The sequence below is a fragment of the Zonotrichia leucophrys genome, chromosome 4 (genome assembly GCF_028769735.1).
Source record: "Zonotrichia leucophrys gambelii isolate GWCS_2022_RI chromosome 4, RI_Zleu_2.0, whole genome shotgun sequence".
In the NCBI taxonomy this organism is placed as follows: domain Eukaryota; kingdom Metazoa; phylum Chordata; class Aves; order Passeriformes; family Passerellidae; genus Zonotrichia; species Zonotrichia leucophrys.
Window position 1 is genome coordinate 7,334,242 of NC_088173.1, and position 14,947 is coordinate 7,349,188.

General features: G+C 36.0%; 1 protein-coding gene across 1 annotated transcript in view; it reads right to left on the reverse strand.

Annotated features, from left to right (window-relative positions):
* Positions 1–383: 383 nt before the first annotated feature.
* NFXL1 (nuclear transcription factor, X-box binding like 1) overlaps positions 384–14,947 on the reverse strand; it is a 45,031-nt gene continuing 30,467 nt past the window's right edge. The window contains exons 19-22 of the mRNA XM_064710352.1: positions 12,397–12,501; positions 11,123–11,209; positions 8,134–8,187; positions 384–3,610 (exon numbers count right to left, since the gene is read on the reverse strand). Of these exons, the coding sequence (XP_064566422.1) occupies positions 3,437–3,610; positions 8,134–8,187; positions 11,123–11,209; positions 12,397–12,501 (420 nt within the window). The 3' untranslated portion in view covers positions 384–3,436. The remainder of the gene's footprint in view (positions 3,611–8,133; positions 8,188–11,122; positions 11,210–12,396; positions 12,502–14,947) is intronic.

Here is a 14,947-nt window from a genome sequence, read left to right on the forward strand (position 1 = left end):
ATAGATGCTTTTATGAACAAATTTTGGTGCTTTCTGCTTAGTAACATTTCTTTCTCTAGTAGTTAAGGTCAGCACAAATGTCTAATAAATCAGCTATATTTCTTCCTGTGAGGCCAAAAAAAATCTACTAAGTCCATTCCCATTTGTTTCACCTTAATCGACTTCCCCAACCCATTTTCACAATTTTGTCAGAGCAGTAACACGAAGGAACACAATTACATAATTCCAGCATTCATCTGAGAAGGAAGAATTTTCACTACCAGAGAAGGGGGCAGAAAGCATACCTAAATCTTGGGCTGTAGTGTGTCAGTCATCTTTACCTGGGAAGTTTGCTGCTTCACTACACCAGTCCTTAAGAACAAACAAATTTTCAAGTTGTTTTTGATATATTTATTGTCTGACTTGGTTTTTACATTAAATTAACACACGCAATGGATTGATACTGTTACAGGGAAAAAACTTGCCCTAGGAGTTCCCAATCCCAAACATACTGAACAGTTGTAAGAACCTTGGCTCAATAGAAGGATACATTTTCATCACAATGCATCCAGAATCAGGAAAAGCCACAATATTTTTCATTTTACACATACCTAAATATTCTTCATGTTAAGTCATCATCAGGCTTCTATCACTGTAATTTCCCTTCAACAGCAGGTCAGATTACATAATTTGTTTTAATGTATACTGATCAATATGCATTTTTTTGTAAGCTGTTAACATTAAAAATATTTGCTCATTACATTATGTAACAGCACATTACATATAAATTGCTACCAAACCCTACCTTCAGTTCAAAATTTCTTTTCTAAAATTGCCATCTTTCATTAATATTGAATAAAAGGTGATTTTATCTGTATCTTTTACTTTAAAGGTTGCTGACAACACAGAGCTCCAACCAAAGAAAGGCAAAATATTAACTGTCAAAATATTTTAAAGAAACAAACAAAAACCTAGTGATTTATTAAACTGCAGATTGCTTGAACCCCCACACTTTTTTTATGCCAAGAAATAAATATCTGGTTCAGCAGGCAGACCAACAGAGTGCAAATGACTCAGATGGTTGGATAAGATATACAGAACTATTTTGAATAAAATTTCAAAAATAGGTATGCCTTGCATATGCAAGGTTCAGAAGAGATACAAATCCTTTAAGAAAGGGAATACGCCCACTCACACATACCTTTGTATGAACAGAATTAATTTGTATAGTAAAAAATCATGGCAATCTTTAATGAAGATGATCAATGAGAAGCCTCTTCCTCTCCAGTATTTCCCACAAATATGCAGAAAAGAATACTAAGAATTTCTTCAAACATCTAATAAGTGCAGTTAATTAGTATAACTCGCTAGAGAGAGGTTTCTTCTCTCTGCTGTAGAAGCAAGGATAAACTTTCCATTGTAATTATTTTAAAGCTAGCAGTAAATAAAAAAAAATTAGTGATAGTCATGCAAGATAAAAGCTGTTTCCACAAAGTTCTCATTCATGTTGATTTCCATGTTTCAGCCAGAAAGGTATCTTTTCGTACCTTTTAGATAAACCATCACATTTTACTTCATCTGAACAAAAATATCTTTCCTTTTTCCTTAGTGACAGAAGAGTTACTGACATATGCAGTCACAATAGAATAGCATCACCTCACTCTTGTCAAACATATCTGAAATTATCCTTCAGGCATTAATATGATAGAAAAAAGTTAAAGCAACAATATGAAACAATGTTTACCTTTTATACTAGAAAAATAAATTCAATGGAGATGCCATTTTGCACAGTGTAATTTCAATTAATTCTACAACTTTAAATACTAATGGTCTGACACATAAGTAGTATGCATCTCTAAAATTTAATTTACAACCAAAGTACTATAGAATAGCATTAATCCATGCTAAATATTGCCAAGTTTTTGCCACCTTTCTCCTCATTCACCAAACTTCTGTGAAAAACTGAAAAGAAACTAATTTTATCTGTTTTCTTAATCTATGTAATCAAAAGCTTCTGCCTTTTTGCAGCTTTTCTATTTTATTTTCTTTCTGCTGAATCAGAATTACAATTGGATATCTTTCAAATTAATACTGGGTCCCTTCACAAGTCAGTCAAAATCTACCAGAAGAGCTTTCAAGCAAACTGCAACATTTTCTGCTAACTCATACAAATGGTCCCACTGCTTTTGCAGGATTTGTGGTTAAATTATATGCCAGAATTACAAGGGCATAATACTAATACCCATTAGCCATGCACCTCATTTTTTACAGCATCTTGTAATCACTTTGCAGTAACCTGCAATGCTCAAGTATCAGCAAAAAGTTTCTAGCAGAGGTTTAAAAATTGAGTTTTCTGATTTCCCCATTCCTGAATTGAACTTGCAGTCTCTCAGCTGAGACTACATAGCCTCTCTGATAATCCTGAAGCCAGATAAAAACCTTCCAGTTCTACCCACCAATAATGATAACCTAAATCAAGGTAATCACAAGTGTCAGTAAGAAAATATTTAAACATTTGGAAGTTTAGCTAGAAGGTTTAAATGTGACTACCAAGCATCAGATGGCTTCAGAACATCACATTACTGTATTGTTACACTGTCCAATTACATTTTTGCACACTGTGCAAATATCCAACTCTGATATTTATCCATACGAATAGTCAATTGATACTCTTAAGTTTAATTTCAAATTGTTTTTCTGCTGCTGGCAGTTGGGGCAACAGTGAGAATGCAGCCTTGTACCCTGAAACTTCTTGACATTCCTGTTCAGCATACGCATCTGTCCACTAAAGGAACTTTTCAGTTAGTTGAATTTTGAGGAAACAAGGGTGGGAAGGGGCAGGGTGAAACAAGAGAAAAGCAAACCCCACCATTTGTAAGGGGGGGAGGGCACTGTTTTGTTTGTGATACAGCTGAATTGAAAGATAGTTCACATTTCCTTTATCTAACAAAGCTCTGAACAAGGCCCCAGAATATGCAAGCCTAAGTGACCCAAGGTTCCCTGTTAGTTGCCATAATTAAAACTGGTGTGAAGCATAGAATTATTGTGTGATACAACAAAGATGAGCATAAGAACACTAATCTTCAATAAACAACTAAGCTGATTTTACAGGAAACATATATTCAATAAACCATTTTGTACTAACTATTCTTAATATTATGAAATGGAGACAAGGAAAAAGAACAGAATAATAGAAGAGATGTTAACAAATCCCAGTCAAACTATCAACACTTCAGTGTAGACTAGAATCTACTATTACATTTGGTGTCTGACTTCAGTTTTGTGCTGTGAATGTAGTAACACAAAAGGTGACATTTCTTCTCTCCTCTACATTTTTCTTAGCAAAGAGTATACATACATAATCTATGCTTACTAAGTTCTGTTACACACAGACTAACGTTGTAGGAATAATAGCTACCCAAAGTCCAACTGAGGTATATGAAATATTGAGTTGTTTTCAGTCATTGTAGACCATGAGCCATGCAACCATCACAACAGCAACTCCGAACACCGGCAGCATAATGAAGTTCTTGTACTTTTGCCATGATGATTGTTCAACTTCTACCTCATCCTTTCTTCTCTTATTCTTTCTTCGCCCTTTTAATCTGTTTTCAAAAGCTTCCAGTTCAGCCTAAATAAAGAGAACCACACGTAGTTGACATTTGTATCAGAATTAAAAACAAGGAAATACGAAGGTTTTAAATAACATTACCAAGTAACATTCCACAGAAGTAACTGTCAGCCAGGAGAAGTTACACATCTCACAGATGTGTACTACACCCATAGATTGGCGCTGCATCCCACAGGTACAAAGCACACTGCTTTCAAGTATTAAACCATTGTTTAGTTTCCTATAAAAACACTGCCAAAAGTGCAGCCAACTGAAGTTTTGCCTGCTCAGTTTTTAAACTCAGGCTGAAAATATTAAGCTAAAAATAATGTTTTTTCCATGAAATATGTTAAAAATACCTTTTTTTTTGGTTAATTAAAAAACACATTTGCATTTAAGCTATTTTTCCAACTTCTATAAGGGCATAGGCTGAAATCTTCAAAGACATTCCCTTTAATAAAAACCTAAGTAACTAAAACTCTGTGTTATTTCCCTCAATTCTTTGTATTTGCATGGTCACTAAATCTTAGATTAATTGCTACAATCTTAGATACACAAAAATATTCTATTTGTTAAGTGTTGTAACTTGAACATTTAATCACTCATATGAATGTAAGAGGTATATAATATCCTTCAGTAGGAAGCACATGCCTATAGGCCCAAAAATGGAGCAAAACAATTGTAAAAGTAAGAATGCCAGGCTTCCAACATAGAATGGTAGTTTCAGGGTCCTGTCTGGAATAAACAATAGGATCTCTGATCCCTGTTCCTCATTCCCCTCCACATTTATTTTAAAAGAGCATCATGAGAATACAGAAAAAACTCATTTGAGTGTACAAAGCTGAAATAAAACTGGAACTAGGCAGCTAGAATAAAGAGTGAAGACTAGGATGAGGCTCCAATGAGAAGGCATCTAATTGCTAGGAAGACCTGAGACAGACTAAAGTCAGAAAAAGTCTGATGATTTCCTGGATTTTTGGTCAAGTTGTTAGCTACCAGAGAAAACATGAGACAAGGCACTAGGGAGCAGAGAAACCAGATGGAGTGAAAGAAAGTGAGATGGGAGTAGCAGAGCGCAGCAAGGCAGGACTGGCTGGGCAAAAGGCACAAGACTGAGCTGAAGCACAGGAATCATGGACAGTGAACAGGGACAAAGCCTGGCCAGAGAGGAAATAAATCTATGTGACTACAACTGCAGTGCTGCCAGGAAGAGGGACTAAGACAATACAGTAGGTGCATTATAAAAACAAGAAAAAGACTCTTTTGGGAAATGGACAGAGTAGTAGTTCAGTAAATAAAATTTTCATTCAAACTCAAGGTTGCCTGATGTCTGGTCTTCCTTCACTGACAGCAAATATTTGTCAGTTTCACAAAGCAGCTCTTCCCTTCCTGAGCCAGACACCACTGTTAGCAGGAGAAAGGGACCTATTTTGATGTCTATTCCTTTGTACCTAATAAAGGCAGAAATTGTTGGCACTTCTCTGATGATATGGGAGAAGAGTTCAGACAAAGTCACAGCCCATTTGAAACAAGATTACTCTCAACTAGGTAATTCTCCCTTAGAAAAGCAAAGTATTTTAATGAAACAGTTTTTCAAAATCCAAAATCTGAAGGCAAGGGCAGAGTTTTTATGGTTTTAAAGACAACATAGCACTATTTCATGACAGTATTTCATTTACTTGAGTGAAAGACACTCAAGTAAAATTTGGAGCTTCTATAGTTACTATACACTTGTGATCAGTACATTTTAAAAGCAGAAAGCTCTAGGAATTACAATAGTTAAATTAAAATATAGGGCTCAAACAAAATTATGTAATAGCTATTGAATTGCTTTCCTAGTGAACTCTACAAAAATCTGTCTAAAAATAAATATATAATTTACAAAACCAAGTAATGCAAGTAACAGTGACAAAGTGTATTTACTGAAAGTGAGGATGTATTTTTATTAATAGGGAGGGGAACACTTGACTATTTAACTTCTAAGGATCTGTTAAAATTTTTTCTTTGGACATAAAAAAAGGGAAAATAAATCTTTCCTACAAGTCAGTAAATTACACTTCAGGTTCAAGACCCTAACTTCCAGTATTGAAACTATAAACAGTTAGCTTGAAAATTTAACTAAACCTTTTACAATGGAGAGGAACAGACAGAGCTTGGTCTGAGTTGGTAAATAATCAAAGTGCTGATCTTTTTTCCACCTCTAGCAGTTGTGAAAACCCTGGCCTCACAGGGTGCCTCTGAATTAGAAGCAGAGGGAAAGTTTGGCTGCTAGGGCCACAACAAGAAGCCTAGCCAAGCCATCTCTTCCACTAAGAAACAAGTGATTCCATCTGTAAATGGTATTAGCAAAAGTTGCTACCAAATATAGCAAATACCAAAATATAAATGCACAGACTTACTAGAGCACTAACTAATTTGTATATAAAACTTTTAATGAAGTATTAATCAAAATAGTTTTAAGAAACTGTGACTAATAGAAGAACAATCTCTACAAAAATGTGCTAATGACATAGAGGAAGGTGGTACAAGATGCAAACTTTTGTCAGAAGGGAGTACACTCAAAAATGAACTTTTAATGTGACCCAACACCCTACGATAGTGATGTCCTCCAATTTCCATCAACAGATGGCAGATTATGAGTTCTAACTGGATGGGAACCAATGTTACATAAAAAGGCTGCAGTAGTTGAGGTTAGTACTTGTATGCAGTTCTAGAGCTTATTTATTAGTTACAGCTGTCTCTTTTCTTTAACAATTTGTTTTGTCTTTTATTTTTTTTACTGTTTCTGTCCTACTGCTTCCTAATGCACTAAATAACTAAATTAACCTTCTAATAGGGTTCATTATGTGTAGGTGAAGTTTTCCATCCCTGAAGTTGCATCCATCACAAAACACATATGCAGGAACAGTTGCCATATATTGCCTAAAGTTACTACAGTGGAGCTGGAACTGTGAGACTTCAAAGAATGTACAAGTAGAAAGCAATGGTGGTGTGACTGCAGAGAAAAACAATCACTGCTGAAGAACCCAGCCAAAATCCAGCACACTGTGTTGGTGGTGCTACTGTTTCAGAGGAGCCTCCTTACTGAGACTTTACTAGAGGGACTACAAATCAAGTGATTTTGAGCAGAAATCATTAGTATTTGGGTGAGATGGCATCTGGAATGCATGCAAACACTCAGTGCAAGACAAACATCAGCAAATTTGGCTTCCTAGCTCTAGGACTGTAGACGTGTTCTTCACATGTTTAAATGACCATTAGCATACATCAGTACTTCGCTTGCAGAACCAACACCTACACATTTCCTCTGCCAATTTGTTTCAGACATCTGTATGTAAGTCACACTTCCTGACCTGTATGCCAGAAGTAACATTTCCAGGGTCAGCTTAGAGAACAAGAAGAATTAGAAGAACTGTCTAGGAGTTATATGAGGAAATATGTGCTCAATTCTATAGACAGCTGAGATATGAATGCTGCAACAAACATTGCAGGATGATCACAGAACAGTGCCTGGTGCCCTGGACAGATGTATAACCATGTTTTTCTTGCAGGATGAGCAGATAAGGTTCTCCTCTGATAAACAAAAACATGCCTTGCCAGAGCAATTTAGATGTAACATTTTCATAAATTACTTAGAGAACTTAAAAAGTGTGTATAACAGAAGTTATGACCCACAGAGAGACTGTCTATCCTAATGAGACTGGGGAAATGGCACAAGTGCATCAGCTCTGTAAGCCTCCCTTGCCCCCCTTTCAAGAAGGGAGCAAGCCACTGATCCCTGATAAAAACAGAGTGTGACATGCAGGTGAAAACACAAGTGTAAACCAAATACACAGATGCTGTGATAACTGAGTAAAAGGAGTCAGAAAGCAAAAACCAGACATGGAATATGATTTGGTGTCAAATGCTCACTCAGGCACAGGCACACATGAACTGGCTGGAAGGCGTACAGACTCCAGATGGCAAACCTGTCCTAGGCATCACCAGCTGAGCTTAGAGTGTTTGCCTGAATGTGACCAGCACCTCCAGGCAGCTGGCACAGCAGCTTTGTGGATTACAATGCCAACCACATGCCCTCACCACCAACAGCAATTACAGTAAATACATGTTCCCCCCGCAACTCCAGAGACCTTGAAGGACAAAGACTCTTCTAGCTGTCCTTGTTCTTTCATGATAGGAGGGGGAAGGGCAGCTTCACCCAATATTTAAATCTTGCAGAGGCTATTCAGTATTCTGTAGTATTTATGTGTATAAAGTGTTTGAGTAAAATAAAGCATACTTACCAGTTTAAAAATAAATTACCTTGTACAAAGCTATAGTAACACAAAGTTACCATTTTGCACAAAATTATGAAAATTGCTTGCAGAAATGTGGCCTCAACCATTGTAAATAATTTACAGCACACAGAGTATGGTAACAGCTGACAGAAATGACTGTGCATATCACATTAAAAACTATAAATCTTTAATAGCATGTAAATGACATTATTTACTAAAAAGAACAAAGTGGGTATGATGTGGATGAGGAAAAAGAAAGCCTAATACCTGTTGTCTTCTCTTCTCCTCTTCAAGAGCAGCTTTCGTTTCTGCTTCTTTTATCTGTCCAGACACACAAAGTTATAATAAATTGTTGTAAACAGCAGCTAAACCTATTTTCTTAAGAAGTCATAATTACTCCTATAGAATGGTTCTCAGCAAAAGCCTGCAAACTTTCCGTCATGTGAGCTCCACCATCCAAAAGCCTTATGAAAAGTAGTCATGCAAGATACTATTGATAACTCCATAAAAATATTTTGCAGAGTTCAAGGAAGCAAATTAAATGCTAGAAAGTATTAAGAAAAAAATGGTGCAGAAAACATTGTCAATACATAAAGATGGCACATACTTGAATCTTAGCACCTGGATTCCATTTTGGTCCTAGAATAATAAATAAATGTGAAACCTGAATGTATACAAAAGACAACAGGATGGAGTGGCTCCCATCTGAAGAGATACATAGCTAGGATTCATCAGGTGACTAACAGGACACCAAATCCTGGAGAGTACACAGATGCCAAACAGGGATAAAACATCAATAATTATTTTTCATAATGCAAAGGCATAAAATGAATTTACCAGGAGGTTGGCTCACAATAGAGGAAAGTATTCTACTCCCACAGAGTATTTGGCTAAATCTAGAATTTCAGTACTACAGGACATTTGTAGATGCCAAAATTTTATGTCAACTGAAAAACAACTAGGCATGTTAATAGGAGATAAACCCAACAAAGGCCATTAGAAAGACACCATCTCACCTTCTTAAGCTACCACAGGAACAATATATGGAAGAAGTTTCTCTATCTCCCTTTTTTATACCATTTTTAGGCTTTTAGCATTGCAGTCACTGAATCACTCCCTTAGAAAATTTAGATGTAACAATCTATTAATAACTTGAAATGAAAAAATCTTGATCCTAGTAGCTGGATGATTTGCATACTAACAATGAAAACAGTTTGGTGAATACTGTTTGCACAGGTAGAATTGATTACAAATAATTTCCAATTCAAGAGCATTGGATGACTAAGGAGAAAGCACACTAGCTCATGCTTTAGCATGCTGTAGATCAAACAGCAAGGACTGGGGGCAGGGCCAAAAGCACAGTCCTATTTGCAGGTTTTCTGACTAATTTTTAAACTACTAAACCTTGTATCAAATAAAAGCACTACTGAGATTTTCATTAATTTAAATACAATGGCAGAGTCTCTTTAGAAATGTGTGTAAAGGACCTTTTCAGCCATGCACATCTGAAATCTGAAAATCTGGTGTGCAAAAAATTACACAATGAGCCCCCTTGTTTTTCACCGCCACCTAATGGCAAAACTTCAGCTACAAAAGAAAAAGTGGCCTTCAAATCTGGAAAAGAGCAACAGAAAAGCTTCTTTTTACTCTGGTGTGGTCACATTTGTGTAAGATACACAGGTAAAATGTACACAGATAAAGGGAACCTTAACTATTATAATCACAGCATGGAAAAATATTTCTAGAACTATTTCTTTAATAAAATGTACAGTAAAAGGCACATTCAATTCCTAGGCATCTAGTGAGTAAGAAATGCTTACTCAAAAGGTGCCAAACATGAAAAGTTTCATTAAGAATTAATGCATTTTGGTTTTAGAAATTAATGGGTGTCTTGCAAATGTGCAAACTAATTTATCTTTGTAAATGTCTGCAGCTTTCACCAAGGTTTTTTTCCAGTCTGGACACATTAAATAGTAATAGACATAAATAAGCCACTTGATCAAAGTGCCTATATTAGTAGGCTATTGTAGTATGTCATTTGATAATAAATCAACACAGGTTACAAAAGGGTGCCTAGAAAGAACTTAAATAAAACTTAATCACTTTATATAAAAACCCCAGAACAAGTAAATGCCCATTCTTCTGAGAAGAAGGTAGACACAGCTAGGTTGTGCCATCCAGTATGTCTGTGGCATTGCTTACAGCAGAGACTTGTGGCCATTTGCTCACTGCCTTAGACCGTGTCTCCCTGTGGATTACATCGGGGCAAGACACTGGCAGGAGCATCTGCTCCAGGCAGACAGCACTGACACTGCAGCACTCTGAGACAGGCTGCTGGGTCTCAGCTCATGCACTCTTACTGCAGCTCACCTGGCTTTAGGGAGGGACTCCATACACTATCAACTTTTCATCTTCACATTCTTCCTGGAACTATTTGTTATGGTTGGGATTCCCTTAAGGCATATCCCTGGAGCTTTAGCATTCAACCTGCTTGCAAAGTTGCAGGATTTGGTCCGTGTGGTACTTGCTAGAACTTGTCAATCAATCCTGAAAACCTGAGCAGAAGCTGACTTGTTGGCCTTACCCATTGAGTTCTTGGCTTGTACATTTATAACATCTAACACTTATCTGATAAAACCCAAGCAACTTAGCATCAATTCTTTTTGTGTATGTTTTTATTAAAGGTTTGTAACAGCAAGGATCCTATCCTGTCTTTCTGTGTGACAGCACACAGCAAATTCTTTACTTCATAAAAGAGCTGAGCTTGGGAGAAGCCACATTAACAGCAGTCTAGGTAGTATTCTGCAGTTACCAGAAAGTCTCAATTCTTCCAGTATAGGATAACTAATACCACATGGCAGATTATACTCCACTCTGGACAAGCTGAGTAACTGATAGCTGCAAAACCTTGATTGGAAAGACAGATCTTAGAATGCTCTGTAAAGCAGTCTGACTCTAGTCTTACAGCACTAATAATGACTATTTTATCATCACTGATCATCCCTTGTTCTCAGTGAAAGAGGAAAGAATCAGTTCCAATCAATTCAAAGAAAAAAAAAAGCATAATACTGTTTAAAAATAGTATTTGAGTCAATTAACACCATTCATAAATTCAAGACTGAAAAAATAGCTACTATTCAACAGCGCATCCACTTATGTTGCATTTCTGCAGGTACTGCCTTGAAAAATAATGTGTTCTTTTTTCTACTTTTCTTGAAGCTCTGAGAAGGAATTATAGCTCCAATGGTTGCATTACCTCATATGCTTTCCTCTTCATTTCCTTGCATAACGCATCACATTCCAGTGAAACTTGGCCTTCTTGTATCTTGCTGCACTGCACTTCCTGTTAAGCAGAATTTGTCTTTTATAATCATTTCCCTATATAAGATTTTAATTCTCAACTTCTTTATGAAAATAATAAAACTTTCTTATTTAGTAAAACATTGGTTTTACATATAAAGCTAATGACTGAATGTTATTTCAACCTGTAATTATGTATTAAATTGTCCTTTTTTTTCTTCTTTCTAATTAGATAAGCTGAAAGGAAGAATAAATCTACAGTCCAGTTTAATTTTTCTCCTCTTTACTCATCTGCTTGCCTTAGACAAATAAGATAACCTTCTGAACCTTTGCATTTAGAGTGTCAGTAATTTCATATATATTATCTTAACTGGCTTAGATTACAGGACATAGTCTGGTCATGGGGGGGAAATTAGGTAATTCTCATTCATGCTTTCTCCCCTTTTCCTAGTATTGAAGAAATTAAAAAAAAAAAAACCAAACAACAAAGTGGTTATCTGTAAGCAGAGGGTGCTCAGTTTGAAGCACTTATTCTATATAATGTCATCTTTTCTCTTGCTGAGCATCCCACCTGCAAGACTTCTTGGATGCACAAGACATTTTTTGGAGAAGCTGAGGACTCTGGGGAACTGCTGGATGGTTCAGAAGTTAATTTGGGTCCAGAAAGGTAATTTGAACATGACAGATTATGGGGTTTTTTCATTAAGACATTATCATTTGTCAAAACTTCATATAAATTTCTGTTGTTCCCCTCATAATAGCTATAGTAAACTTGTTATATTACTTTGTCCTTATCTGTGTTAGAAGCTAAGGATGCTGATGCCCATACTTGTTTTTTGTTTGCAGGGAATCTTAATTAATTATAGTACTTCAAGTTTCACAACATCTGTGCTAATTCCAACTTCTGTACATTTTCCCAATATTGTCATAAAAACGTAATTTTTATTCTCAAATCACTCCAGGTCATCTGAGTATTTTTCTCACAAAAATTTAAGTGTGAATGAAGTTAAAGCTATTGTAAGTCAGGCAGCTAACATATTTCAGAACTAACAAGATTTTATATTCTCCAGTGAATCTGCAGATATAGCAGCCCAGATCTTCAGTGATGTGAATTGTTACAGCCCTACTATAGCAACAGGCCCTATTCCAATCTGCAACATCCACATCATCCATCCATACAAGCTCAGGAACATGCAAACATCCTTCAAAAGCTGCATCTTGTAAATTTACCTTTTTCAGTCTCTTACAGAGACATCGGAGTTTGACCTTCTGGCTGCAGTTAAGAGGACAGCTCCCTGAATGGCAAATCTCTTTACACCGGTGACCACAGGGCAGCTGTGAGGAACAAAACACAAATTAAACTCCCTCATCAATAAAGCACTGTAAAATTACCAAGAATCTATGGAATTGGTTTTATTTCAGACACAGAATTTTAACAGAAAACTCATTCAGGTAATCAGTCTTTTAACTTGTGAAATAATTAATTTTTCTCTTCTTTTTTTTTTGTGGGGGGAAATGTTTGCTTATTCTATACTGGTTTTCAGTTCCTGTAGGATGATTTCTCTTTTATTGGCACAGCTTCATTGGAAGACAATTTCTCCTTTCACATGTTTCAAGAACAGTCATTTCCACAGTAACATATACAACAATCACCCGAGCCATCTCTATGCTGGGGGAATACAAATGGATAAGGTAGAAAACCCTGAAAACTGAAATTATGTGTACTGTACCTACTTGTAGATTAGACAGAGTAATAAAGGAAGAGAAAAAAATCAGAAACAAAAATATCGCAAAAAAAAATTCTATTCAAGCATTATCTGAACTATGCAAAAGTCAAATAAAGGTCACCAAAATTCTTATCATGGCAAAAATAATTTCACAAAAACCTAAATTTATGCATTTGGCAGATTATCTTATTTCTGCCATGTGAAAGATAAAGTCTTTTTTTACTGCCAGTGCAATTTTTAACTTACAAAGAAAATATTATCGTTCATTTACTGTGTAAGAATTGAGTTACTAATTTAAGTATGCTGATTGATAAGAATGCAGCAGTGCTTCCAGCATTGCATTAGATAAAACATGTCAGGAAAGTAAACAGATTTTTTCATTGTTAAGAACTTGACTAAAAATATCCCTTGCTCATAAGAAGTCTTCCCAGTAACCATTTTTCATTTTCAATTACATAACCTAATACTGTTAATAACCAAAGATAGAATCTCACAGAAGACATCTAAGCAACTTACTTATAGAGAGCTTTAAAGCCCCCAACTACTTAAAATAGCATTAGACAGTGTTCTTTATCAAAAGTGAAATTTCACCTCTTCACTGTCATCATTAAAAAACAATTTTAAGATCTGTTTTTCCCATTTATTAAAAAATCAAAATGTATACATACTACATCACTTCATCCACAAGAATGAAAACAGTAAGTAAGTATCAAACCCAGGTGGGTACAACTCTGATTAGTAAATCTGGGTTTTCAGAAGTCCATTGGAATGGGCACAACATCTGAGCCAGAATCATGAAACACACACCTAAACAGAACATGAATCTTTCAGACTAAAATTATGGAACACATACACAGGTCTTCATGTCCATGACAATCACAAGCCATTATAGATACTTTGTGCTTTTGCCTCAGTTTCTTAGTTATTGTTTCAGCACATTTCATACAGGACTAGAAGGAACCTTTAAGTCACCATGTTCTGTCCTGAAATCCAGTCCTCCTACAGGCAGGTACCTCATATATCCTTCCAGGACTGGATGAACACTTACCATGGAAACAGTCCCCCACTCTGAGCCTATTCTACTATTTCACTAAGGAGATCACTACAAGATGTAAGAGCTTATTTTTTTTGAGTTTCCTGGGTTTGTTCTAGCTAGTCTAAGCTGCAGTTCTTATCCCATATTGAAGCACTTCTGTTTTTTCTTAAAAGGCTCTTTATTATCATAGTATTGCCTTAATTGAATTTCAACTTTGCTCAATCAATGTTTCTTGAATACACAGCCAGAACTGCATGTAATATTTCAAGTGACATCTCAGCAAGAAGGACTTTGTACAATGCCTTAATTGCACCTCATTCTTAGTAGAGCATGTTCCCCAAAACATCTTCAGCTCTCAACGCATTTCTCTCCAGCTAATCATGCTGTGAAAATAAGAATATCTGCTGTTTCCTGGGAGCTTATTATAAGCTTCATATGCATGGTCTTATTGTTTTGGGGTGCTTTTCTGTATTTAATAACATTACCCCAATACACGTGTTCTACAGATGCACTTCCTCAATTCTCATACACTGACAACACCCCACAACTTTTCATCAGAAAATTATAATGTTTTTACTGCCAAGGTCATTACTGAAAACAATGCAAAGTTAAGTGAAGCGTCAGTTCAGTCCTTGAAAAATCTTCCTTATTGTTAGTATCTCTTGCTCCATCTTTTTCTTTAGTTTTGATGTTGTTTTGGGGGAGTTTTGGGTGGTTGGGTGTTTTTTTCAAAAGATAATCAAACACAGTTGTTTCTTTTAGCCACCTTCATGCTGGTATTAACTCTCTCTTGTATCTGAACTAGATATTCGCTAAGTAGCACTGACTCGCTCACTCAGCTGAAGCCATATGCAGTAGATCTCACCTATTCATTTTATCTGGAGGGAAAAATATATAAATTGGTCACCTTATCAAAGAAGGGATCTAGTTTTTTTTCAGGCACAACTGATCATCAGCAAATATTTTTCCCTTAAATCAAAATATTTATTTTGCCTCATTTGGAAAATATGAGAGGAGA